At 42.7% G+C, this 27,813-nt stretch overlaps 1 protein-coding gene across 1 annotated transcript in view; it reads right to left on the bottom strand.

Moving 5' to 3' along the window:
* EPAS1 (endothelial PAS domain protein 1) overlaps window positions 1–27,813 on the bottom strand; it is a 208,665-nt gene that overhangs the window by 68,553 nt on the left and 112,299 nt on the right. Inside the window, exon 2 of the mRNA XM_089653920.1 lies at window positions 18,943–19,133. Within this exon, the coding sequence (XP_089510046.1) occupies window positions 18,943–19,133 (191 nt within the window). The remainder of the gene's footprint in view (window positions 1–18,942; window positions 19,134–27,813) is intronic.

Raw genomic sequence — 27,813 nt, forward strand, 5'->3', positions numbered from 1 at the left:
ACAGAGATTCAGAGAGCACTTAAGATGGACCTTCACCTTCAATACACACTTCTATATTCCCCACCTTCTCCCACCTCCCTCTCATGTTTGAATATTTTTTTCTTTTTGTAACTTTAATTTTTTTTTTTTTTTATGTTGAAACTCAGCACTTTGATCTTTCTCAATGGGCCGCAGGGTTTTAGGTCCCGGAAGAATCCCGCTACACATCTGTGCATGCATGGGTTTTCTGCGCACGTGCAAAAACAGCCAACATGAAGATTCCAATGGTATGGGTTTCCCACAGATTGGAGCTCTGCAAGGACCTAAAGGCAGAGTAAAAATGATCCGGAGCGGGAGGGGGCTAAGAGACCACGGTCAAAGGGGACCTCAGTTCCCCTTTGGCCAGGGGTGCTCAACTGACGTTCTAGGCCAGGAGTGCTCAACATGTGGCCCTTGGAGCCCTCTGATGTGGTCCCTCAACCTCAACTCAGGAAAGTGCACTTCTATCCTGCAGGTTTGGTGCGCTTTCTGAAAGTGCACCAAACTCCTGAATGCAGGATCTTGGGGGAGCTTTCAGAAAGCCCACCAAACCTGCAGGATATAATAAAAGTCTATGATAAAGTGCAGCTAACCCTTGGAAAAGCTGCACTGCACTGAATGCAGGGGTTTTGGAGCGCAAGTAACCCGCAGGTACACTGCGAGGCATCAGCAATGCCAGTAAACTGCAGGGCATCAACATGAAAGCAGCCGTGTAGGGAGTTCAGGACAGTAAGGACTCATTTGCGGTTTGGGGGATGGTAAAACCTCATAGTTGTTACATGTTTTTGCCACACACCTCAAACCACTGGTCTAGCATCAGGAGTTGCAATAGTAACCCCACTGCCACATTCTGTTTTACACTTGGACAGGAGAGGCGGTGGGGGCAGCATATACAGGAACTGATCCTCTCAATTTTCCTCCTCCAACTGCTGAAAGCCAGCTTCCCCTCTCCTTCTCCTCCAGCATTCTGCAGGAGGAAAAAATGTTCATTATGCTAGTCAAAATAAAAAAAAAAATTTAAATTCTGAACCAATTTCATTTAATTGTGGCCCGCGACCGGTTACCAAATCACTTATGTGGCCCTCGTTCTTCAAAAAAGATTGAGCAACCCCATTTTAAGCCAACTAAAAAAAACAAAACAAAAAAAAACATATACAGTAGAAAAAAGTTTATTTTCTGGCACTAGCCCTACTCTTCTCCCGCTCTGGCACCCAGAAGTGCTTTGCGCGGTTTGCAGCAATTTGGGATTGCGGGAATGATCTGCCCAAGATCCCAACTCACAAGATGTGAATGGGGCCTAACATGATTTTCACTTTAACCCCAAAAAAAATGTATCCTTTAGTATCACTTTAACAAGCCTTGGTCAATGGCTGTTAAAAGTGGTTGTAAACCCTTACCTATATCCAGTGAAGTGATTGGACTCGGATGCACAGATTAAACAAATCCTCCTACATAAGTTGTACCTGTTTATCTACGGCCATCTGTCCCCCTACATCCATTAAAAGTGCAGAATTTACACAGGATCTCTCAGCTCTGAAAAGCAGGGGGCGGGGAGCTGATGTTACACTCAGTGAGGAGAGCTCCGAGAACTGATTGGAGGGGAGGGACACCCCCCCCCCCCCCTTCACAACACACAGGAACAGAGTTGAGACTGTCAATCACAGACTGTGCCCTCCATTTTTTTCCTGTCAGAAGTGACTCATGCGGATAGCAGATAAACAAGGCAGACAGAAATGACAGCCCTGGTTCACATCTAATGAAGTCGCATCTAATGTATTTCTATGGCACTGTCCTAATCAGTGCAATTTGAGGTAGCACCATTTCAAAAAAACAGTCCCTGCACAATTTTTTTCTGATTTCATTGCAACTTGCATTGACTTCTGTTAAATGAAGTCGCAATTAAATCAGGGAGGTACAAATCTCACTGATCTGCGGTTTTGAAATTTCAAGCGCAGATCAATGCACTGGTGTGAACTGGCCCTTAGTGCTCTGCACTGAGACAAGTACACACTATAGAGGCATATGCTTTGTTCATATTTCACATCTGAGGTTTACAACCACTTTAACTCTAACCACTGCAAATCCTAAAGTGAAGAACACATTGAAAATGGTTGTTGTCAATGCACAAGGGAAAAAAAACCACCACACACCTCTACACACGATCTTAAGGCTGCATGCACATGGGGTGTTTTCATAACACCGGTAATGTTAGCTGTGTAAAGTCATGTTAAAAATGTGAGTTTTTTTGGTTTTCTTTAGTGTTTTTGCATTAGCATTTAGCGGCGTTTTGCCACATTTGCATTTTTAGTGGGTTTTTTGGGTCAAAAAAAGTCCAAAAACGCCGGTTTGCTGTGTTTTACCACGTTTTTCAGCATTAGAGCGTTTTTACAGCTAAAAAAACACCTCTACAAACCCACTAGTGCTGGGTTTTTTTTTCCAGCCAAAAAACATTGATTATAGTCTATTTGTGCATGGACACATAGGATAAAATGCTGGGGGGTTTACTGGCTGTAGGAATAAACATCAAAAGCCAAAAACAGCCACTGTAAAAACGTCCCGTGTGCATGAGGACTAACGGGCACTAAGCAGTCCGAGCTTTGCAAGTAATGCCCAATAAAAACTGCAGTACAAATACCGATCCATTTACGGCCATGCTTAGAACTCACCGCCAAGACACAGGCGACCCAAATCCGGTATCAGGTTGTAGCTGACCTTCACATATGGGTCCTGATCTCTCCGATAGTGTCCGTGGAAAAGTAAAAGCCTGTTCTATGAAGTAATCCCTTTTGTTCCTTACAGGAGTACAGTAAACAAGTCAAGAGGTTCAATGATTTTTATCTGTTATGTTTGTCAAATAATCTGAAGTAGTGGAGGAAACTGCACTAATAATAATGACTAGGAATGAAAAATGGTATAAGTGTGCAAATAAAGGCTGAAGTGAAAAATATTGGCAGAGAAAAGCTTTATGATTTTGGCAGAAGATTCTGTTTACGATGAAACAATCGCTACTTTGGCCCCACCACCATCCCATATATTTCCACCACAGCACAGAATGGGCCAAGTGTAGGCCAGGATGTGTAAGGAGAACAAGATGGCTGCCCCTGTGTACTGTGGATGTACAACTCAAGGTCTTCCCATAATTATACAATTTTCATCAACCCGCTTAACCTCCCTGGCGGTATGATTATTTCAGATTTTTGGTGCTGAAAGCGGTACCATTATTTTACATGGAAATATGTATTTTTTTTTTATTGTAGGCCTGTAATTTTTAGGAATAACTCACTGAAATCTGTCCGAACAAGAGTCTAGTAAACATTCCGGGTATGATAAAACTTGAAACACGAAATCATAAATTATAAATAAATAATCATAAAAAATAATATAATAATAAAATTTAATTCAATAATATAATCAAACCAAAAACACTGAAATTAAAAAATATAGCGCCAAGTTCGCACATCGCTGAGCAAAGTCGCAAAATTGTTTTCAGTGTCTGATGAGGAATTTCCCCCACGAATCATTATCACTCAATTCTGCAAGTGGTTCTGATTTACTATCGCTGTTCTCTAGCCGGTCTAAAACCGATTTTGACCTAAAGGGACGCTTTTTGGATGCTATGGACTTTTCTAAGTTTCCAGGCAGAAAGAACAGTAAAAAGGCAGGCAGGGCGCAGGACAAAGCACTCGGGACAAAATGTATGTGAAATGGTTTGAAACAGCAATGTTTTACTATGTAAAATTAGTTTACAAAAAAATGACTTTTTAAATTTTTAAATTTGCCGCCGGTTCCAGCACCCGACGTCACAGGGACCGGAACACGGAAGCCGGCATCAGCCAGAGGAGATGGCCGGGGACGCTGCAGGGGACACATCGCGGGAGCAAATGACAAGGTAAGCGCTGCAGGGACTCCCTGAGCAACGCCGCATGGTAAGCCTGAGTGTAGCTCGGGGTTACCGCTTTTGGTACTGAAATTTTACCCCGAGCTACACTCGGGAATACCGCCAGGGAGGTTAAATAAAACTGATATCCATCCTCTCTTTGTCACTAATAGGAACATCTACAAAGTGTTACAGTTATCTCCAGAACAGGAGGTGAAGGAAAATCTTCCAATGGGGACACCAGTTTCGGTAACGAGGGAATTTATCACAGCTTCCTTTTTTGAAAGGATGAAGTGAAGGGAAATCCCCCCCAATCAAAAAAAAACAAAAACAAAAAAAAGCTGACAAGAGTTTTAACTAGCATTGCATCAATACAGGTATTGTCTATACTAAGCATTTGCACAAGTACTTTTACTCATGCAAATGCTCCGATACTAAAACCGATATCTTGTGAGATATGAGTATCTGTCTTTGTGCTGGGAATGTGCCACACATCGCGCTCCCGACACAAAGACAGGGCCATCGCCATGAGCCCCGAGTCCAGTACTAGAGATTGGGACCTGGCTTCCGTATCACCTTATCACCATGACAGCCTCTGATTGGCTATCATGCTGATCAGTCACTGTGCAGCCCACCTTTGTGTGTGTTTGTTTTTCCTCTGAATGGGAGAGAGATACATTTCAAAAGAGAAAGTAAACAAACATCTTTAAAAAAAATAAATATATATATATTTTTGTAAATCAGTATTTGATCCCCTGCTGATTTGGAATGTTTGCCCACTCACAAAAGCAATGATCACTCTAAAAATCGAATGGTAGGTGTATTGTAACACTGAGAGACATGCATTTCTTTTGAATTTTTTGTTGCTATTCTGTCTAACAAATGATGACTGATTTGCATGTTCATGAGGGAAATAAGAATTTTATTCCCTTCACAAAACATGACTTAGTACTTGGTGGCAAATCCCTTGTTGGCAATCACAGAGGTCAGACATTTCCTGTAGTTGGCCACCAGGTTTGCACACATCTCAGGAGGGATTTTGACCCACTCCTCTTGGCAGATCCTTTCCAAGTCATTAAGGTTTGGTGGCTGACGTTTGGCAACTCGAACTTTCAGCTCCCTCCACAGATTTTCAATCGGATTAAGGTCTGGAGACAGGCTAGGCCACGCCTGGACCTTAATGTGCTTCTTCTTGAGCCACTCCTTTGTTGCCTTGACCGTGTATTTTGGGTCATTGTCATGCTGGAACACCCATCTACGACCCATTTTCAATGCCCTGGCTGAGGGAATAAGGTTCTCACCTAAGATTTGATGGCACATTGCCCCGTCCATCGTCCCTTTGATGCGGTGCAGTTGTCCTTTCCCCTTAGCAGAAAACCCCCCCCCAAAGCAGAATGTTTCCACCACCATGTTGGACAGTTGGGATGGTGTTCTTGGGGTCATAGGCAGCATTCCTCCTCCTCCAAACACGGCGAGTTGAGTTGATGCCAAAGAGCTCGATTTTGGTCTCATCTGACCACAACACTTTCAACCAGTCCTCCTCTGCATCATTCAGATGTTCAGTGGCAAACTTCAGATGGGCCTGGACATGTGCTTTCTTGAGCAGAGGGACCATGCGGGCACTGCAGGATTTCAATCCTTGTCGGCAAAGTTTGTTACCAATTGTTTTCTTGGTGACTGTGGTCCCAGCTATCTGGAGATCATCGACAAGATCCTCACATGTAGTTCTGGGATGAGTCCTCACTGTTCTCTTGATCATTGACACTCCACGAGTTGAGATCTTGCATGGTGCACCAGACCTAGGGAGACTGACAGTTGTTTTGTGTTTCTTCCATTTGCGAATGATTGCACCAACTGTTGTCACCTTCTCACCAAGGTGCTTGGCAATAGTTTTATAGCCCAGTCCAGCCTTGTGTAGGTCTACAATCTTGTCCCTGACATCCTTGGACAGCTCTTTGGTCTTTGCCATGGTGAAGAGTTTGGAATATGATTGTTTGATTGCTCCTGTGGACAGGTGTCTTTTATACAGGTAACAAAATGAGATTAGCAGCACTCCCTTTAAGAGACTGCTGCTAATGTCAGCTTTTTACCTGTATGAAAGACACCTGGTAGCCAGAAATCCTGCTGAATGATAGGGGATCAAATACTTTTTTCCCTCATGAACATGCAAATCAGTGCATAATTTGTTAGAGACAGAATAGCAACAAACCATTCAAAAGAAATGCAGGTCTCAGTGTTACAATACACCTACCATTCGACTTTTAGACTGATCATCTCTTTGTGAGTGGGCAAACATTCAAAATCAGCAGGGGATCAAATACTTATTTCCTTCACTGTGTGTGTGTATGTATGTATATGTATATATATATATATATATATATATATATATATATATATATACATACATACACACACACACACACACACACACATATATATACACATACATACATACATATACACACACACACACAGTATCTCACAGAAGTGAGTCCAGCCCTCACATTTTTGTAAATATTTTATTATATCTTTTCATGTGACAACACTGAAGAAATGACACTTTGCTATAATGTGACGTAGTCAGTGTACAGCTTGTATAACATGTAAATTTGTTGTCCCCTCAAAATAACTCAACACACCGCCATTAATGTCTAAACTGCTGGCAACAAAAGTGAGTATGCCCCTAAGTGACAAGGTCCAAATTGGGCCCAATTAGCCATTTTCCCTCCCCGGTGTCATGTAACTCGTTAGTGTTACAAGGTCTCAGGTGTCAATGGGGAGCAGATGTGTTACATTTGGTGTTATCGCTCTCACTCTCTCATACTGGTCACTGAAGTTCAACATGGCACCTCATGGCAAAGAACTCTCTGAGGATCTGAAAAAAACAATTGTTGCTCTACATAAAGATGGCCTAGGCTATAAGAAGATTGCAAAGACCCTGAAACTGAGCTACAGCATGGTGGCCAAGACCATACAGCGGTTTAATAGGACAGGTTCTACTCAAACAGGCCATGCCATGGTTGACCAAAGAAGTTGAGTGCACTTGCTCAGCGTCATAGCCAGAGGTTGTCTTTGGGAAATAGATGTATGATTGCTGCCAGCATTGCTGCAGAGGTTGAAGGGGTGGGGGGGGTTCAGCCTGTCAGTGCTCAGACCATACGCCGCATACTACATCAAATTGGTCTGCATGGCTGTCGTCCCAGAAGGAAGCCTCTTCTAAAGATGATGCACAAGAAAGCCTGCAAACAGTTTGCTGAAGACAAGCAGACTAAGGTCATGGATTACTGGAACCATGTCCTGTGGTCTGATGACACCAAGATAAACTGATTTGGTTCAGATGGTGTCAAGTGTGTGTGGCGGCAACCAGGTGAGGAGTGCAAAGACAAGTGTGTCTTGCCTACAGTCAAGCATGGTGGTGGGAGTGTCATGGTCTGGGGCTGCATGAGTGCTGCCGGCACGGAGGAGCCAGCGAGGGAACCATGAATGCCAACATGTACTGTGACATACTGAAGTAGAGAATGATCACCTTCCTTCAGAGACTGGGCCACAGGGCAGTATTCCAACATGATAATGACCCCAAACACACCTATAAGCCCACCACTGCATTGCTAAAGAAGCTGAGGGTAAAGGTGATGGACTGGCCAAGCATGTGTCCAGACCTAAACCCTATTGAGCATCTGTGGGGCATCCTCAAATGGAAGGTCTCTAACATCCACCAGTTCCGTGATGTCGTCATTGAGGAGTGGAAGAGGACTCCAGTGGCAACCTGTGAAGCTCTGGTAAACTCCATGCCCAAGAGGGTTAAGGCAGTGCTGGAAAATAATGGTGGCCACACAAAATATTGACACTTTGGGCCCAATTTGGATGCTTTCACTTAGGGGTGGACTCACTTTTGTTGCCAGCAGCTTAGACATTAATGGCTGTGTGTTAAGTTATTTTGAGGGGACAGCAAATTTACATGTTATACAAGCTGTACACTCACTAAGTCACATTATAGCAAAGTGTCATTTCTTCAGTGCTGTTGCATGAAAAGATATAAAATATTTGGTATCACTGTGATCGTCAAGGGCAGAATTTATTTTGTGATGTTATGGTAGTAGCAAGAAATTCAGCTAAAATTTAAAAAAATGATTTATTTTTTTTTACTATTTTGGGCCAGTTTTCTTTTGATAAAAATTTGTCTCGAAAAAAAAAAAAATCCACCTAGATGCACAAAGTATTTCGACTAACACCTGTCAAAGTTGCAAAATTGTGTTCAGGCATTACGATTTGTTTTACCCTTAGTCTCTAAAGGGGTTATTTATTTATAAACCTGTTCTGTGAAATTTGAACTTTCAGGACTTTGCGACAAATAAAATTGTTTTATTTGTTTCATAAGGTCTTGAGACACTAAAAATAAGTATCAGTAATTTGTATTGGCGAGTACTTGAGAAAGTAACGGTACTTATGTTCAGTCTTAAAAAACTGGCATCCGTGAACCCCTAATTTTATGCAGTCCCTACTCAAATCAAACCTAATAAAACAGCTTAGCTAGAAATACAGTTTAAACATGTTACTCTGGCTATTAAGGAAGTCGCTGCATATCTGGCTATTAAGGGAATTGCAGCATATCCATGTGTTATTCTCCAATTTTTATAAATTTTAGTCAAATTTAATGTAATTTTTTCAAATACTTGCAAGTTTATAAACCGACAGTTTACATGTTTTATCATCTGCATAAAATCCTAATTTTACAAACATATACTATGGGGCACATTCATGACACTCAGTTTGCAGAACATGCTGGGCTCAGTGATAAAAAATATGTTGGTATCCTGTATAAAATTTACTAAATCTAGGAGTCAGCAGTGCAAATCAGATGAGATGGATTGCTTCTCATCTTCATATATTAAAAAATGACAGTATACAATCCCTAAAGTCGTCTTCTGCAAATTGGGATAACCTACTTTAGATTTGTTACCTGTACCTAAATACGTGGCATAAAAAAAAAAAAAAAAAAAAAATTATATATATATATATATATATATATATAATAATTCTTGTTTTACATGGTAAAAAAATATTTAGCTATTCCCCTTCTATGTAATGTTGAAGAGGGGGCTGGGGAGTTAGGTTTACGATAATTAACCCTGCCTGTGCTGTGCTGGCAGATCGCATTGCTTTTTTCCACAAAGGGTTAAATATCTGAAGTCTTGGATGGTACAGTGTATTTTACTGTACTTTTTAAACCAATCTGTCCCTAAAACCTGTCCCTTAATTGCACATTACAAGCTATTCTGAACAAAACAAGCTCCCAATAGCGTCCTATATAATCTTGCTACCAGAATGGAAATCAATCTCTCGCTCTATATATATATATATATATATATATATATATATATATATATATATATATATATATATATATTTTTTTTTTATTATTTGTACATATGCTGGGTAAATGGGCACACATAATAGTGGTGGTGGGGTTCTCAAATTTGACTACAAAAGTATAAATACACTTGAATCCTTTGTCTTACAACTAGTCACATAATAAGCGGGGTCCTTCTTGTCCAGCATTGGCGTTCCTTAATGCTGCACAGCTTGATGCTTCTATAGTATGGTGTGACCACTGATGTGTGCAGCAGTACTGCAAGCCCAGGCCGGTATGAGGATTCGCATACACGGATTGTATCCGACACCCAGATTGATTCAACCCACTTCCTATTAGACTGTCACATTCAACCCGGAACAGACTATGCTGGATCCACTAGTACTGGATGACGGAACACACTGGGGTGGATTTACTAAAGGCAATCGCACTGAGCACTTCGCAAGTTGCTTCAGAGCTTCATAAATGAGGGGACGCTCTGCTGACTTCCATAATCCAATCATGTGCAAGCAAAAATGCTGTTTTTTGTTTTCCTTGTATGGGATTGGGTATTCTTTGCAAAGTGAAGCTTCATCTCATTTACTAAGCTCTGGAGCAATTGCACTTGCAAAGTTCACACTCTATTTGCCTTTGGTAAATCCACACAGTTCACGATACTTCATCTATGAATGAACACAGTGAGTGGTGACATTTACTGGACCTTTCCCCCACTCTCCATCCAAAAGGATCCTATTGTGCGTTTGCAGCTGCCGGTGGGAAGTCGGCAACACTGGGCGTGGGGGCACACAGGAGGGCCTGAGCAGCAGGGGGAAAGTGTATGGTGCAAAGGGAGGGTGATGGGTGCATTGGGGGGGCATTTACAGGAATCGATCCCCTGTATGGCTCTCTCTGCAGCAGCTGAAAGCCAGCAGGAAGAGGAGGAGCAGAAGCCAACTTTTAGCTGCTGTAGAGAGCCATACAACGGATTAGATCCAAAAATTGCCTCCCACCCCCCTCCGTGCCAATCACCCTCCCTGCCCATATCTGATTCCCCCAGCTGCCTGGGAACCCCTGCAGGCTCGGGCCCCATACAGGAGGACTGGTGTTAGTCCCTCATCCACGGTCCTGGACAGCATTGAAGCTGTACATTATGGTTAAAGCATTTTTTTTTTTTTTTTTTTTTTCACACTTGCTGAGAATTTTTTCCCCAAATTTTATTAGATCCAAAAGTTGCCTCCCACCCCCCTCCATGCCAATCACCCTCCCTGCCCACATCTTGATTCCTCCAGCTGCCTGGGAACCCCTGCAGGCTCGGGCCCCATACAGTAGGACTGGTGTTAGCCCCTTATCCACGGTCCTGGACAGCATTGAAGCTGTGTATTATGGTTAAAGCATTTTTTATTTTTTGCACTTGCTGAGAATTTTTTCCCAAAATTGTATCTTTAGCTTCAAATTCCCTTTAAATGTCTTTTAGATCTGTTAATTTTGGCCATGTAATTGAAGCCATGATAAGGTCAAGATATTATTACATGACCTTGTAGGTCCCTCCCATTCAACACAAATGAAGACACCTAGCCTTGGGCAAAACCCATTTAGAAAAATGCTTTCCTATATAGCAGTTCCATACATCTAACAACCAAAACCATCCTACGATAACCTTGACTTTTGCTGCAACCTGGCCCCTCCATCCAAGGCACATGTACTCAGACTTCCAGGACCTGGGAGAATGGCCGCCTTATGCCTCTCTCAGCAAGACCCAAATGTTTAGCGGTCTTTGATTTGAACCATACTTTGGTCTTATCTGACAGCAAGTCTCTGGGAAGCATCAGAGATAAATAGCTACTGGCTATCTCTGATCTAAATTGTGTGCTTATAATTTGAATCCATTATATTTACTAACCAAATGCAATTAATCTTTTGCAAAGCTGCGACTTGGAAAAATCTGGGACAGATGCTGAACCACAAAGGCCCAATCATGATAATACTTTGAGAAAACATTCATTTCATAAGGTTCACATGCAGAGTGAGTGCTCGACTAACCAGATTCACGTCAGCACAGCCTGTCTCGCTTCCGATTATTTCATATGCTCAGGACATGTTAATAGAGGGATTCGTAATAAGAAAAACAAACCTTGTTCAATCTGACTTTTGTGATAAAAAAAACAAAACACAAAAGTACAAAAAAATAAATGTAGCATTTGCACTACACCCTATCAGATTCAAAAATTATAAAAACACACAAATTACCCAAATTAATACTATATGGCATTTAATGTAATAAAATTATAAGTAGGTTGGTGGTTTATCCAGATACCCCAACCACACCATACCACACCATGAAGGTGGCGGTTATCATACAATTTTTTTATATTAAAATCATTAAAATAAATTAAAATATTTAAATGTAAAAAGATATTTGACTCAATAATGTACAAACTTTTAATATATATTTCATGTAATACTACTAAAAGGCTGGTGGCTTTCTCAGCGACCACCAACCACATCATACCACAACATAAATATTAACCACTTCCCGTCTGGCCCATGTATATAAAAACGGTCGGCCAGGAGCAGTGCAGGAGCGGGTTGCCATTCATAAACGGCGCCCGCATTTTTCAGCCTGTGCGCGCTAGCTGGGAGCACGCAGCACCGCGATCCGGTGCCCGCTGTGTCCGGAGGACACAGAACACCGATCGCTATACGGGACCTCTGTGTGAGGTCCCGATCATGTGATCACTGATTGGCCAATCAGTGATCACATGAATAGTAGTAAGCAACAGGTCACTTCTGACATCATTGCTTACTACTTGTGAAATCTGAATGATCACAGAGGTCACATGGTACAAGGCTATTCACAACAGCCTTGTACCATGTGACAAGCTGTGACCAATTACAGCTCTCACAGTATTTCTCAATGGCTGCAACAATGCAGCCAGAGAGAAGGAGAAATGATTGCTTTTACAGACTTTATGGGTGTAAAAGCAATCAGTGTAAAAAAAAAAAATCACCACCCACAAGTAGTACAGAGTCACTATGGTGACACTGTACTGCTACGGTGACAGTATGTTAAAAAAAAACCCAATAAACCATATAAAAGAATAAAATAAAAATGCAAAAGAATTTTTGAAAAATTATAATTTTTGGTTATAAACTAATTTCGGTTTTTTATTTTACTATAAAGATAGATGAATACATTTTGGCCAAGATTTATGAAGAAAGATCATTTATTTGCAAAATTTTATAAGAAAAAGACTTTTCAAAATTTTTGTTCTTATTCATTTATATAGCAAAAAAAATCCCAGTGGTGAATAAATACCACCAAAATAAAGTTTTATCTGTATCAAAAAAATGCTAAAAAATTCATATGGGTACAGGGTTGCATGACCGCGCAATTGTCATTGTGTGACAGCACTGAAAGCTGAAAATTGGCCTGGACAGGAAGGTGGTAAAAGTGTCCAGACTTGAAGTGGTTAATAAAACACAATGTTTGATATCAAAGTCATTAAAATAAACTTAAATCTAAAAAGATAGTTGACTCAATAGTGCACATGCTTTATATTAAATATCTAATGCAATAAAATTAATAGAATACTTTTACCAGGTCTGTATGTCTATAATAATAGAAATCTGTACATATTGGTACATTTTTCACTGATAAAGCCCATAGAACCAAAACTTTTTGACTTTTGGTTTTGGATTGGCTTGGAAAGAGTAAGTGCATATATGTAATTTTATTGCTAGAAAGATTTCCCCTCACTTCCCGTCACTATGACAGCCGGGAAATTAAAAAAAGAAGTAGTTGTCACTGGGACAGGAAGAGTAATTAAGCAATAATAAACTTACAGATTTTTAACCCAATAACATTTCACTGAAAAGGAAGTGTTTTGTTGAAGTCTGTCGTCTCATATGAAGGGGGAATCTCTCCAACTGGGTCATAGACAGTAGTAAAACCAAACAGGGATTTCCTCACTCTGCCCCAAACAAAAAATAATAATGTGGCTGGAGTTTAGCTTTACTGCTCTGATAGCACACAATACTTGGGGGTTCCACCACTTTTTCACCTAGAACACAATATATGGCTGCTGTAAAACAATTAGGTCAGCCTAATTACTTTTTACTTTTACATCTTTTTAGTAGATTAGAACTGCCACTCAAGTACAAAATAAGACAATTGGAACATGTACAGCAGTGGTCTCCAAAAATTCTAAACAAACGGCCAGTTTAATGTCCCTCAGACTTTAAGGGAGCCGATTTGTGGCCAGTGGGAGTAGAAAATGTCCTGTTATCAATGGGAGTAAACAATGCCTCAGGCTTCGTGGTCAGTGGGAGTAAAACAAAAAAAATTTGAACTACATAGCACCTGTGGTTAGTAGGAGGAATGGTGCCCATCGTTGGTATCGGTGGGGGGGAATAGTGCCCCATCGTTGGTATCGGTGGGGAGGAATAGTGCCCCATCGTTGGTATCGGTGGGGAGGAATAGTGCCCCATCGTTGGTATCGGTGGGGAGGAATAGTGCCCCATCGTTGGTATCGGTGGGGAGGAATAGTGCCCCATCGTTGGTATCGGTGGGGAGGAATAGTGCCCCATCGTTGGTATCGGTGGGGAGGAATAGTGCCCCATCGTTGGTATCGGTGGGGAGGAATAGTGCCCCATCGTTGGTATCGGTGGGGAGGAATAGTGCCCCATCGTTGGTATCGGTGGGGAGGAATAGTGCCCCATCGTTGGTATCGGTGGGGAGGAATAGTGCCCCATCGTTGGTATCGGTGGGGAGGAATAGTGCCCCATCGTTGGTATCGGTGGGGAGGAATAGTGCCCCATCGTTGGTATCGGTGGGGAGGAATAGTGCCCCATCGTTGGTATCGGTGGGGAGGAATAGTGCCCCATCGTTGGTATCGGTGGGGAGGAATAGTGCCCCATCGTTGGTATCGGTGGGGAGGAATAGTGCCCCATCGTTGGTATCGGTGGGAGGAATAGTGCCCCATCGTTGGTATCGGTGGGAGGAATAGTGCCCCATCGTTGGTATCGGTGGGAGGAATAGTGCCCCATCGTTGGTATCGGTGGGAGGAATAGTGCCCCATCGTTGGTATCGGTGGGAGGAATAGTGCCCCATCGTTGGTATCGGTGGGAGGAATAGGGCCCCGTCATTGGTATCAGTGGGAGGGATAGTGCCACATTGTTGATGTCAGTTTCAGGAATTATGTCCCAATGCTGGTGTCAGTCAGAGGAATAGTGCCTCGTATCAGCTGGAAGAATAGTACCACAAGGGTTGCTTAAAGGCTAGCAAATGGCCTATGGATCCTGCTGCTCTGTGTCTCTTGTGAGACCAGGAATAGAGAGCAGTGCTGCAGCCAAGACAGCACTGTCTTGGTGACAGGTGTCAGGTAAGTGTTTAGGGATGGGGGGTAGGACACGTAGTGGGATGTTTTTTACCTTAATGCAGAGAATGCTTTAAGTGATTCTACAGACTTTTTTTTTCCTTTAAAGTATTAAAGTGCCCAAGCAATGAAAGGTAGTAGTGCCTGTAAGTACCCCTGTACTGTCCTGGGTACCATGTTGTATATTTGGATCAATGGGATTCTAAAAATACATTACTTCTCTCTGTGTCAGGCTTAAGCTCAGTGGCCCCTCTAGCTGTTCCCAATCCCAATCCCCCCATGCTTCAGCTGTGAAGTACCAGAGCCTTAGTGAGCACTGCTGTTACCTTAGACCGGCCTCTCTCAACCAGAGTTCTGTGGAAGCCCAGGGTTCCTCAAGAGGCTTCTAGGGGTTCCTTGAGCAGCTAGCAATGAATTCCAATATAAGGAGCATTATTCCCATTGACCATCACACTGCTGTACTGTTAGCTGTAGATATAGTAATGATAAGCAGAGGTTTCCTGAGTCTGGAGAGTTATTTCAGGGATTCCACTGTGTTACAAAGGTTGAGAAAGGCTGCTGTAGGCCCTTTTTAGGCCACTCACACTCAACGCCAAAAAACATGAAGGTTACAAAAACAGGTGGTAGGCTCCTTTAAATTGCATTGAAGCACTGGTAATCTAGCACTACAACATATCAACAGCAGAATTTCTAAGAATAAAGATTTCTAAGAATGTATTGTTTATTTGAAGGCACAATTCAAGGTATCTGCTGAGGCATGCACAATTCATGAATGGAATGGACTGTGAAATGTATGTGCTTCAGGGCAGTTAATCCGGCTTCAAGGCTATGTGCAGGGCTAAGCAACTCTCAAAATTTAGCAGTTAAGCACTGCAAAGAAGTTGCTACAGGAAATTGGTGCTGGATTTTTCACACTGAATTCTTCCATGCAGGATAATAGTAGCAAGCTGAAAAATTGTGCCATGATTAAATGCAGGGGTGGACAACTGCGGTCCTTCAGCTGGTATAGAACTACATGTCCCATGAGGCATTGCAAAACTGACAGTTACAATCATGACTTCCAGGGGGCAAAAGCAAGATGGGACGTTTCTCACTTTTCATAATGACTGTATGCATTAAGGACAGCCCAGTTGTTGACACAACCATATGATAAGGATCAGTGGAGGATGGGAATGTCTCTTTCTAAAATGAGGTGACCTTACAAATCTCAGCAAAGAAGTAAATGACAACAACCAAACATAATCAGATTATCCTTCAGCTGTTGCAGACACGATGCTAAAGACTTACATGGTGCTCTGAGGATAACCGGAAAGGAAGATGGCTCTTAGCCTGCTCTATGTGTACCAGGGAAGGTACACCACCATCAATGAGGTGGTAATGAAGTTGGCATAAATAGGTGACCTCCATGGAGATAGTTGAAATCTGCTACTTCTAAACAGTAGAAGTGATAGCTACTATTCCAATACCTAATACAGGGAAAGTGATCTCATCATTTTAATCACCTATATTTGTCCTGAATAGACGTTCATCCTGCTAATCAATACTAGTGCCAAGTGCCAAGGTGAGTTTTATGTTGACAGCACTACATTTTTAAAGTGCACTTAAATGTATGCTAGATGCACCAAAACTGGAAGGTTTTCTTTCAAATATGTAAGCTGTAATAGGGACCGGTAAAAACCCCTGTTTTCATTCCATCAGTACCCCATTGGGGAAGTCTCCATTCACTTCTTGTTCTGTAGAGACAAGTGGGGGTAAAATATCTCCAAAGTAGGAGAAATGCCCTCTTAGTTGCCACCAGAATAAGTGTCCCCATTGGATGATTTCCCCTCTAATCCTGTTCTGGGGGCAATTCAACATTTTGGTCTTTTCTCCTAGTAACAGTGGTCAGCAGGACAAAAGGCGAGCATGTATCCCTCTAAAAAGGGACATGTACAGCAATAAAAAAACACGAGAGTTGTTCTAACTACATACCGCTCTATTCAGAATGAGAACTGTTGGAACAACATGCAACGTGTATCATGCTGGAACATGCTTATGTTACAACCTAAATATGGGTGTAACTTAACATGTTCAAAATATGAACTTAACTGAAACTTCACTCTGTCAACATTGACTATTTTTAATCCTTAAATTGTTATTAAACCCAGGACCCTGCATTCACTATATCTGACCCCCCCCCCCCCTGGACTCCGCATTCACTATATCTGGTCTCCCCAGACCCCGCATTCACTATATCTGGTCTCCCCGGACCCTGCATTCACTATATCTGGTCTCCCAGGACCCCGCATTCACTATATCTGGTCTCCCCGGACCCCGCATTCACTATATCTGGTCTCCCCGAACCCCGCATTCACTATATCTGGTCTCCCCGGACCCTGCATTCACTATATCTGGTCTCCCCTGACCCCGCATTCACTATAACTGGTCTCCCACAGAACATGGAAATGCAATTATTTTAGTAAATATAAAACTGCTAAATATCTTTTCTAAGCAGTTAGAGCAGTTGTGACTTTATCAGTATCCAGCAGAGCACTGGTTAATCTTGTAGGAGGAGTTTTCGATCTCCCCTGACTGTCCTATGAGGTTGCATGACCCCTGACCCTCTGTCTGGGCAGAGCTGATTGGCCCTGTGCTGACCACATGCACTCTCCCAAGATAAAAAAAAAAAATTCTGTATCAATACACACCAAACTGAGCAGGTGCAGTGCGACTCCTAGAGCTCTGTGCTATAAACAGATGGATTGGGGACAGCAAAAGAAGGGGAGGATTAGAGAAGACAGGATCAAACACCCTTTTTATACAATGTGGAGGATTAACCCCTTAGGTTCCACAGTGAATATAACAAGCATGCTCTATTGCATATTGAGACTGATTTTACTGTTGTGAATTTAGTAACACTTTAAGCTGCTAGCATTAGTAAATAGATAGGAAAGTGTATTATATTTGTTTTAAACCTTTTTTTCACATTTCTTCAGTTACTTCCTACTTTCAATGCCTAGTCAAATTATGTCATACATCTCAGGAGTCTTTAGGAGGGAAGGGGGGGGGGGGGGTTCTTAGTTAGGCAAGCCCTCCTGCCTACATGCTTGAGCTAAGGCAGGTGGATTCCAGGAAGTAAATGCTACACGAATCATCTGCCCTTACTCAAGATAGCCACAGGCAGAAATACTAGGAAGCGTTTCTTGATTTCTCACGATTTGATTTCTTAGAAAAATAAAGCGCGGAGAGGCATGGATAAATGGGCAAGTTTGTTTTTAAAATTGAAAATAAATCACTTCACTTTGATGGATTGTGCAGACCGCTGAATCCTGGAGAAATCTTCACTGCAGGAATGCTGGTCCTCTTCCTTCATATGGCCTTCCGATGCTGTGGAATTCAGCAGCTTTGTATCTTTTAGCAGAACAGCGGTACAGATGTTCTGAAAAGACATGCCCCCCTCCCCCCCTCTCCATTAACGAAGGCTCCTTTACTGATTACACTGCTTGTAGCGTGATCTGTTAATGGAGAGTCTGATCAGCAACAGAATTCTCTCCCCTATTCACATATCATGTTACAGTGTAATCAGTGAAGGAGCTTTTCTCAGTGGAGGAGTGCGCAGGATGGGGCATGTTCTGATGTTTTACTCGAAGACCCAAAGCGGTTAACCTTTGCTGCCGGAAGATCAGAGAAAGGAAGAGGACAGGCATCCCTGCAGTGAGGATTCGGCTGAATGCACAACATGCTTTATTACAGGTGATGTGACAAAAGCTGTAGGAATTTTGTTTCTTTTATTTAAAACAATCCTCTTTGCCAGCATCCACAGAAGCTGATGCCAAACAGGAGCTTTTAAGGATTTCCGAAAAATCTAAATAGAGCTATTTTACAAACTATTTAAAATTGTCAGTATCCCTCATTAAATACATGGACAAAAGAGAAAAGAACCAATCCCCAGGCAGACTGTGTATCAAAAGGACCAATCAGGGGTCAGGAGAATGAATGGTCCTTATGGGGACATGTGGCATCTGCTTGTTGAGGAGTAGATAGGAGTTTGTGAAGTAAGCAAGCCATCGTAGTCTTCCAGCAGGTCAGCAGAGGCTGCAACACCGGCAGATCTGATACAATGTCATCTTTTTTAGCCAATCTCTGAATTATTGCATCTATTATTTTAGACCTTGATATTAATGGAAATGAGTGGTGAAAAAACATGAATGGGTTTAGGAGATCATTTGTGGTGTACAATGGTCCACATACATAGGGTGGTGTCCTCTACCAAGATGCTTTGCGCTCAGAGGTGTCCTTTCCCATCTCAGAAAGTTACTAGGTATGTACAGCTACTGTCTTACCTGTAGATAAAAGTTTCTGTGTGCGGAGGAAACTGATGGTCAGACGCATGATGGAAGCCTTGTCCAGATGGGAACTGATGTTCTGGGGCAAAGGAAGTTGGTGTGCCAACTCATAGAAGACCTCCGTCTCCTTACTTCTCCGACACCTTGCCGCATCTCGAGACTTTTCCTTCCTCCTCTCTGAACTGCTCCTATAAAAGAACATAAATACAAAATTAGAATACGTCGTTTTCAGTCACATCTCTACATTATAACATTTCAGACCTACATTAGAAACAATCAGGGGCAGATTCCTATGCACTGCAATGGGAATCCCAAAAAGAGAGAGAGAGGGGATTAGAACAATGACAAATCTGAAAGTGAGAGTAACAAATACCAAAGTATGAATTAAAAACCAAGCAGCGTGATTCATACTCAATCAGTTCATTATTTCTTCTATATGTAGTTTCTCTATATTCTCCAGCTTGTGTTCCAGTAGGTAAATACATTAAATGTTGATCTAAACCCACATGGAAGAAAAATATATTTGAAATACTGCAATTTTGGCCATATGCAATGTATATATATATATATATATATATATATACATATACACATATATATACATACATACATACATACATACACACACACATACATACATACACACACACATATATACATACACACACACATATATACATACACACACACATATATACATACACACACACATATATATATATATATATATATATATATATATATATACACACACACATACATACACACACACACATACATACACACATATATACATACACAATGTATTTATTATAGGTACTTATATAGCACCATCAATTTACGCAGCGCTTTACATATATATTGTACATTCACATCCCTAACCCTCAAGAGGTGTACAACCTATGGTCCCTAACTCACATTCATATACTAGGGCCAATATAGACAGGAGCCAATTAACCTACCAGCGTCTCTTTGAAGTGTGGGAGGAAACCAGAGTACCCGGAGGAAACCCACGCAGGCACAGGGAGAACATTCAAACTCCAGGCAGATGGTGCCGTGGTTGGGATTTGAACCAATGACCCTAGTACTGCCAGGTGTTAACCATTTAGCCACATGCATACATACACTGCATGTTGAAATGCATTTTTATTACAAAATATATGAAAAATATTTTTAAAAATGCATTTCGAATATACTGTAGGTCTTTAAAAATACAAATCTACATTTTTGGAATGAATTTACAAATATATGTAAAAATATATGTTAAAATTACATTACTATATATTGCGGTGTGTTAGCACGTTTTTCAGCGTTAAGAGTTTTTACAGCTAAAAAACTCCTCTAGAAACCCACTAGTCCTGAGTTTTTTTTCCAGCCAAAAAACATTGATGGACACATAGGATAACATGCTGGGGGGTTTACTGGCTGTAGAAAAAAAAAAAAACTTCAAAAGCCAAAAACAGCCACTGTAAAAACGTCCCGTGTGCATGAGGACTAAAGATCAAAGTGAAGTTCACCCCCATAGCCCCCCCCCCCCATACTTACCTGAGCCCGATCTCGATCCAGCAATGTACACAAAAACAGAAACTCTCTCCATCCTCATTGGCTCAGACATAGCAGTGGGAGCCATTGCCTCCTGCTGGTGTCAATCACAGCCAGCGAGGAAGAAGCAGAGGGCCAAGGCGAGCCACGCTCTGTCAATGTGGACACAGAGCTGTGCTTGGCAGCAAGCATGCACAAGTGCCCCCATAGCAAACGCACTGGGAGGAGCCGGTGTGCTGGCGGGGGACCTGAGATGAGGAGGATCGGGGCTACTCTGTGCAAAACCATTACACAGAGCTGGTAAGTTTGCAATTTAAAAAAAAAAAAAAACTGCAATTCTTTACAATCTTAAGGGTGTGAATAAGGTTCAAATGGGCAGTATTTTCACTATGAAGCTCAGATCAAGAACACGGGGACAAGGACTTCAAACAAGGAGGAGGAAAATTCAAAACTAATCCAAAAAAGTATTTTTTTCTAGTAAAATAGACGAATAAACGATTCAGGTCAGGGGTCTCCAAACTTTCTAAATAAAGAGCGAGTTTTACTGCCATTCAAACTTTAGTGGGACCGGACTGTATCCAGTGGGAGTAAATGTGTCAGGTGTGGCGGGCAGTGGAAGTTACACAAAGGTCAGTAGGAGGAATAATGCCCCATCATTGGTGTCAGGGGAAGGAGGGAGTACCCCATCTTTGATACTAGGGGGAGGAATAATGTCCCATTGTTGGTGTCCGTGGGAGGGATACTTCCCCATCATTGTTGTCAGTGGAAGGAGTGCCCCATCACTGGTACTAGGGGAGGAATAATGCCCCATTGTAGTTGCCAGTTGGAGACAGAGAGTTGCATTGTTGGTGTCAGTGGAAGGAATAGTGCCCTCGGTTGGCGTCAGAGGTTGAGCGTTTGCCCCATTATTGGTGTCAGTGGGAGGAATAATGCTCCATCATTGGTGTCGGTAGAATTAGGAGAAATGCCCCATCATTGGTACTAGGGGGAGGAATAATTGCTCCATTGGTGTTGCCAGTGGGAGACAGAGTGTCAATGTTGGTGTCAGAGGAAGGAATAGTGCCTCTGTTGGTGTCAGAGGAAGGAATAGTGCCTCTGTTGGTGTCAGAGGTTGAAGGTTTGCCCCATTATTGGTGTCAGTGGGAGGAATAGTGTCCTATTGTTGGTGTCAGAGGGATGAATTATGCCCTACTGCTTGTGTCAGTGGGAGAAATCGTGCCTTGTATCAGTGGGAGGAACAGAGTTCCACAGACCAGATAAAGGCAGGCAAAGAGCTGCATATGACCCATGGGCTCAATTTTGGAGACCATTGATCTGGGTAAAAAAGGTGATTGGACTTACCTGCAAGGCTGGCCATACATTGCACAATTTTCTTGTACAATTATCTTTTAGTTTTACAAAAACCATATAATATGGAGGTCAAACCTAAACGTTTTCAATTTGTATGAAATCAGGCAGGCCTACATAGCTGAAGGTAAATCTAAAAGGAAATGGAACAAGAAAATTATATACCATATGGCCAGCATTAGGCTACGTTCATACTAGCTTTGTCAGCAGGCGTCAGACAGACATTTGGGAAGCGTTTTTAACGCTTTTCAAACGCCTATGAAAATTCTGCACATGGCAGCACACAGTGCTGTTCACACTGAAGTGTTAGTGATGCGTAGCAGCAAAACAGACGCCTCATGTCAAGTCAGGAGGAGTTGAAGCCTCCCATTCAAGTCTATGGTGCCGCTCCTCAAATGCTTGGCAGGTGTCTGTGGGGTGTTTGCGAGGTGGTTGCAGAGCGTTAATACCATTTAACTTCATTACAGGCATTTGTGGTGCGGTTTTAACGCTTGGTAAACGCCTAACACCTCAAAAATTAAAAATGCACACAGGGCGTTTGACAGGCTTCTGGGAAGCGTTTTTAATGATCCTCAAGCACTATAGGGGTGTTGGGCAAGAGTTAGAGATAAGTCAAGTGTGATTGGACACAGCTGATCATATGACCGAACCAACATCTTCGGCTCTTTCCATTGACCAGTGATCCGCTGTGTCCGAGGGACACAGCGCACCGCCGATCACCGTGCTGCGCGCTCCCGGAGCCGCGCATGCGCGGTTAGAATGAGACATCATATGACATCATCCCAGAACAGGGGAACCACCTTGCATCTGTCATTGGACTATATGGCAGACTGCAGCTGGTTAAAACAGTATATCTAAAGATAGTGAAATATTTGCAGATAGACAAATAGAGTGAAAGGGAGCCTTTAGTCCCCGGTCACACTGGGTAGGACTTGGCATGCGGTCTGCATGCCATGTGACATGCAAATCGCATGTCAATTCACACTTTATTGTCCGCAGTTATAGCGGTCATATCGGTGCGGTTCCAACTTGGTCGGAGCCGCACCAATTTTTAAAGTAGTGCATGCATTACTTTTGGTGCGATTTGCATAGACATCTGTGTCAGATCCAGTGAAGGAAAAATCACCCCAAAGCAGAATGTTTCCACCACCATGTTTCACAGTTGGGATGGTGTTATTGGGGTCATAGGCAGCATTCCTCTTCCTCCAAACACGGCGAGTTGAGTTGATGCCAAAGAGATCAATTTTGGTCTCCTCTGACCACAACACTTTCACCAGTCCTCCTCTGCATCATTCAGATGTTAAGTGGCAAACGTCAGACGGCCTGGACATGTGCTTTCTTGAGCAGAGGGACCTTGCGGGCACTGCAGGATTTCAATCCTTGTCGGCGTAGTGTGTTACCAATTGTGTTCTTGATGACTGTGGTCCCACCTGCCTGGAGATCATTGACAAGATCCTCACGTGTAGTTCTGGGATGATTCCTCACTGTTCTTATGATCATTGACACTCCACGAGGTGAGATCTTGCATGGTGCACCAGACCTAGGGAGACTGACACTTGTTTTGTGTTTCTTCCATTTGCGAATGATTGCACCGGCTGTTGTCACCTTCTCACCAAGCTGTTTGTCATTAGTTTGGTAGCCCAGTCCAGCCTTGTGTAGGTCTACAATCTTGTCCCTGACATCCTTGGACAGCTCTTTGGTCTTTGCCATGGTGGAGAGATTGGAATCTGTTTGATTTCTCCTGTGGACAGGTGTCTGTTATACAGGTAACAAAATGAGATTAGCAACACTCCCTTTAATAGACTGCTTCTAATCTCAGTTTGTTATCTGTATGAAAGACACCTGGTAGCCAGAAATCCTGCTGAATGATAGGGGATCAAATACTTATGCAAATCAGTGCATCATTTGTTAGACATGCATTTCTTTTGAATTTTTTGTTGCTATTCTGTCTCTCAGTGTTACAATACACCTACCATTCGATTTTTAGACGGATCATTTCTTTGTGAGTGGGCAAACATTCAAAATCAGAAGGGGATCAAATACTTATTTCCTTCACTGTATCTTACAAATCGCAACTCAAATTGCAATTACATCCCAATTTTGAAATCGTGTGATTTACAGTGAAGTTTCACGATTTCAAAGTCGGGATCAGTGTGTGAGTGGGGGGGGTAAGGGTCCATTCACACTTGTGCATTGTACATGCACTAAAAATGCACGTGTTAATGCTCATTACCAAAACACATGACCATGTTCTACACAGAAGAGCCCCCTGCAGTGCACCACAATGCATGTACCCTGTTGCATAGTGTCTTGCATTTTAAACATCTGGCCATTATTTCTCCCATTGCGGTGTGCTGGCAGCCCCTTCTACAACCTGCCCACTGCTTTGCATTTATTTGACTTGGACCCTATGAGACGAGGCGCACGTCCTCCCCCTTGCCGATTATGTAAGCGTGCCATTACTTTGTGTGTTTTTGTCGGAGCGGATTAAACCCCCAGTACTCTCGGTGACAACACCCCTCACTTCTTAATGCCGGCTCTGATTTACGGAATGCTCCTAATGCATCTGGAATGAGTATGCAAAGATTTCCATCATCCCGAGGAGTCAACTTTAGGAAAGAAAAAAAGTGCCTCCATTTCACATCAGATAGAAAATAAAAAGTGGCTCGTGTCTGCCCACTGTGTACATACTGTAGAGAGGAGCCCAACCATTACCAAGCGACATGTGGACAAGGACACTACAGACTCTCCATCAGGATGAATGGAGCCACTGGGACACATCGAATATCTCCCAATATATACCCTCCTATGACCTGTTAGTGGAGGGCATTAGGCTTACTAGGGTTCAACTGGTTGTAAACCTTTATATTTACCCAGTGCTGTGACTGGCCTCAGGTAGTACACAAAGATTAAACAAATCCTCCAACTTAAGTTGTACCTGTTTATCTGCAGCCATCATTTCCCCACATCGGTCCAAAACACATAAGTTACAAAGCATTTCTGAGCTTCGGAAGGCAGAGGTAGGGAGCTGATGTCACACAGCATAGAGCAGGGAGCCAAGTATAATCTGAAACCTGAGTGGAGGAAAGACACCGCCCTCTACACAGTCTCATTAGGAAACATGCACAGCTAACTGAGCCTGAAAATCACCTGCTATGTGAAGGAGGGGGGCCTGGCAGTTTCCCAGGATTGCTTGGTGTCAGCATGTGTGTTTGGAACACGCAGTGTATGTTTGATGCGGTCATGTGTACTGCTCTATGCACACTACAAATCCCACAGTCCAAAGTCCATGTCATGAGCAGGCAAGGGTGGCTATGTTCCTACATACAGTGGAACCATATAAAAATAAAAAAATAAAAAAAAATTAGAAATTGGAGATTTGGAGGCAAAATACATAGCTGTGGCCAATTGGCTGCAGCCTCCGATTAACAAAATTTGTCCAGCATATCCATACAACTTCTGTTCCGCACACGCTCCTGGCTGAACAGGGAGGGCCGCACAGGTTCCTGGCTGAACAGGGAGGGCCGCACAGGCTCCTGGCTGAACAGGGAGGGCCGCACACGCTCCTGGCTGAACAGGGAGGGCCGCACACGCTCCTGGCTGAACAGGGAGGGCCGCACACGCTCCTGGCTGAACAGGGAGGGCCGCACACGCTCCTGGCTGAACAGGGAGGGCCGCACACGCTCCTGGCTGAACAGGGAGGGCCGCACACGCTCCTGGCTGAACAGGGAGGGCCGCACACGCTCCTGGCTGAACAGGGAATTCTCAGTTTTAGTGTCACTTTAATTCCCTTCAGGTGCATCCATTGGGATAATTAACTAAACAGAGCATCTCTGAGAGCTCCCAATCTTCCTCTGAATCCGATATTTAAATGAAAAAAAGATTAAAAAAAAAACAACTGACTTTGCAAACAGGGTTAATTAAAATACATAAATAGTAATAGAAATAATAAAAATAAAATAAAAATAAACCAGAAATTATGTAATTTAATACTAATACAAATAATAAAAATAAATATTAAAAATAAATGAATAAAAAAATATATAAATATACTACTACTGGTATTATTCTTAGTACTACTACTATATAATAGAAAACAAATGAATACAAAATTTATACTACTACTAATATGAAAATTATAAAAATAAATAAAATTGATTTCTATATTGTTTCAATCTGCTCCATAACATTGTGATTTGCTTGACAGATGACGGAATTCTTCTCCGGAGCACAAGAGTTTTTTTAATTAAAGCTCCCTGGTCCAAATATAAACATGTTTACTTTATTCTGCAGGAGGAAGCCAATGTTTCTTAAGGGATGCACAACAGGAAAAGCCTGCGACTCATTGATCTGCGTTCTTATGAAGGCATCAGTGTGGCTGGTCAGCAGTACAATATTGTACTACCAAGGGAGCAATACCGAGGCCAAAAATAACAGCTCATGTCATGGGAACATGCCCCAGAGATACTGCTGGCCGGTTCTGGTGCTGAGATTCATCCAAATGTCCTTTTATTCTGCAATTTCCCCCAATCTGCATCTCTTTTGTTAACATCATATGTACAGGAGCTTTATAAAAGTAAAGCACGGGCCCTATCCTCACCTTCAGTGATGACCTGGGGGTCCAATTGAAAGTAAAAGGTGGAAATGGTGGAAAAGATGCACTATAGTACTGTTCTCACTCGGTTTGCAAGTCCAGGGGCCGATGCACTCATCTTGATGACATCACAGGGCACCCAACTGCCACAGAGCAGGGTAGAAGAATTTGTGGGATCTGGTCTGGCAGGGTGGAGGAGCCTAAAGGAGTAGGGGTTCAAGTAAGTATGGGCTCTTTATTTCAGGTACTTATATAGCGCTGTCCATTTACGCAGCGCTTTACACATATATATTGTACATTCACATCAGTCCCTAACCCTCAAGGGGTGTACAATCTAAGATCTCTAACTCACACTCATACATACATATACTACGGCCAATTTAGACAGGAGCCAATTAACCTACCAGCATGTCTTTTGGAGTGTGGGAGGAAACCAGAGTACCCGGAGGAAACCCACGCAGGCACAGGGAGAACATGCAAACTCCAGGCAGGTGGTGCCGTGGCTGGGCTTCGAACTGCCCGGCGGAAGTGCTAACCATTTAGCCACTGCCTTTCACACTAATGCTGAAGTGTGATGCCCTCTAAAGAACAATCTGCATCCGGAACGTTTTTTTTAAAAGGCAGTAAGGAGGTGTTTTAACCGATTTAGCCCTGTAATATCATGAGACAATCGCGTGCATTTCACGGGGTTGCGATGTGGCCCCAATGAACTCAATCAGTGAGTTGGACAGACGGTACTGCCTGCAATCCCATGTTAAAAATGTAGCAACTGCAAAGGAAAGCATCGCAACATGTGTACAGTCCCATCCAGTTAGTTGCCAATACAGGTGAGTGGCAAAACTGTAGCACAGCCACCTGTATTTATACCCCCCTCCCAACCGCCACCCATGTGACAGAGACCAAAAACTGCTCTTCCCAGTCCCTTACATGTATATGAGCACTTAAAGTGTTACTAAGCCCAAAACAGTAAAATCAGTCTGTATATGCAGCAAAGCATGTTTGTTATACTCGCTGTGGAACCTAAGGAGTTAATCCTTTGCATTGTGTAAAAAAGGCAATTCGATCCCGTCTTCTCTGATCCTCCCCTTCTTCTGCTGTTCCCAATCCATCTGTTGATAGTACAGAGCTCTGGGAGTCACTCTGCACATGCTGGACTGAAATTGCTTCCTCTGATTCCACTGCACACTGTGAGCTTCTCAGAATGTGCATTAGACGCAGCAGTAAGTCAGGTAGAGCCCACCTCACATTTCGCTGGAGGATGTCCGGCATCATCTAGCACTTTCCTCCCCAGCTTGCCTGTCTCTGGCCATCCGCTTTCATTCATCTGATTTCAGTTCTTTCAATCATGGAGGCTCAGCTTCACATGTAATCAACCTAGGAATCCC

Source organism: Staurois parvus, unplaced genomic scaffold (assembly GCF_062004578.1).
Source record: "Staurois parvus isolate SC_StPar_1 unplaced genomic scaffold, SC_StPar_1.0 ptg000727l, whole genome shotgun sequence".
NCBI lineage: Eukaryota > Metazoa > Chordata > Amphibia > Anura > Ranidae > Staurois > Staurois parvus.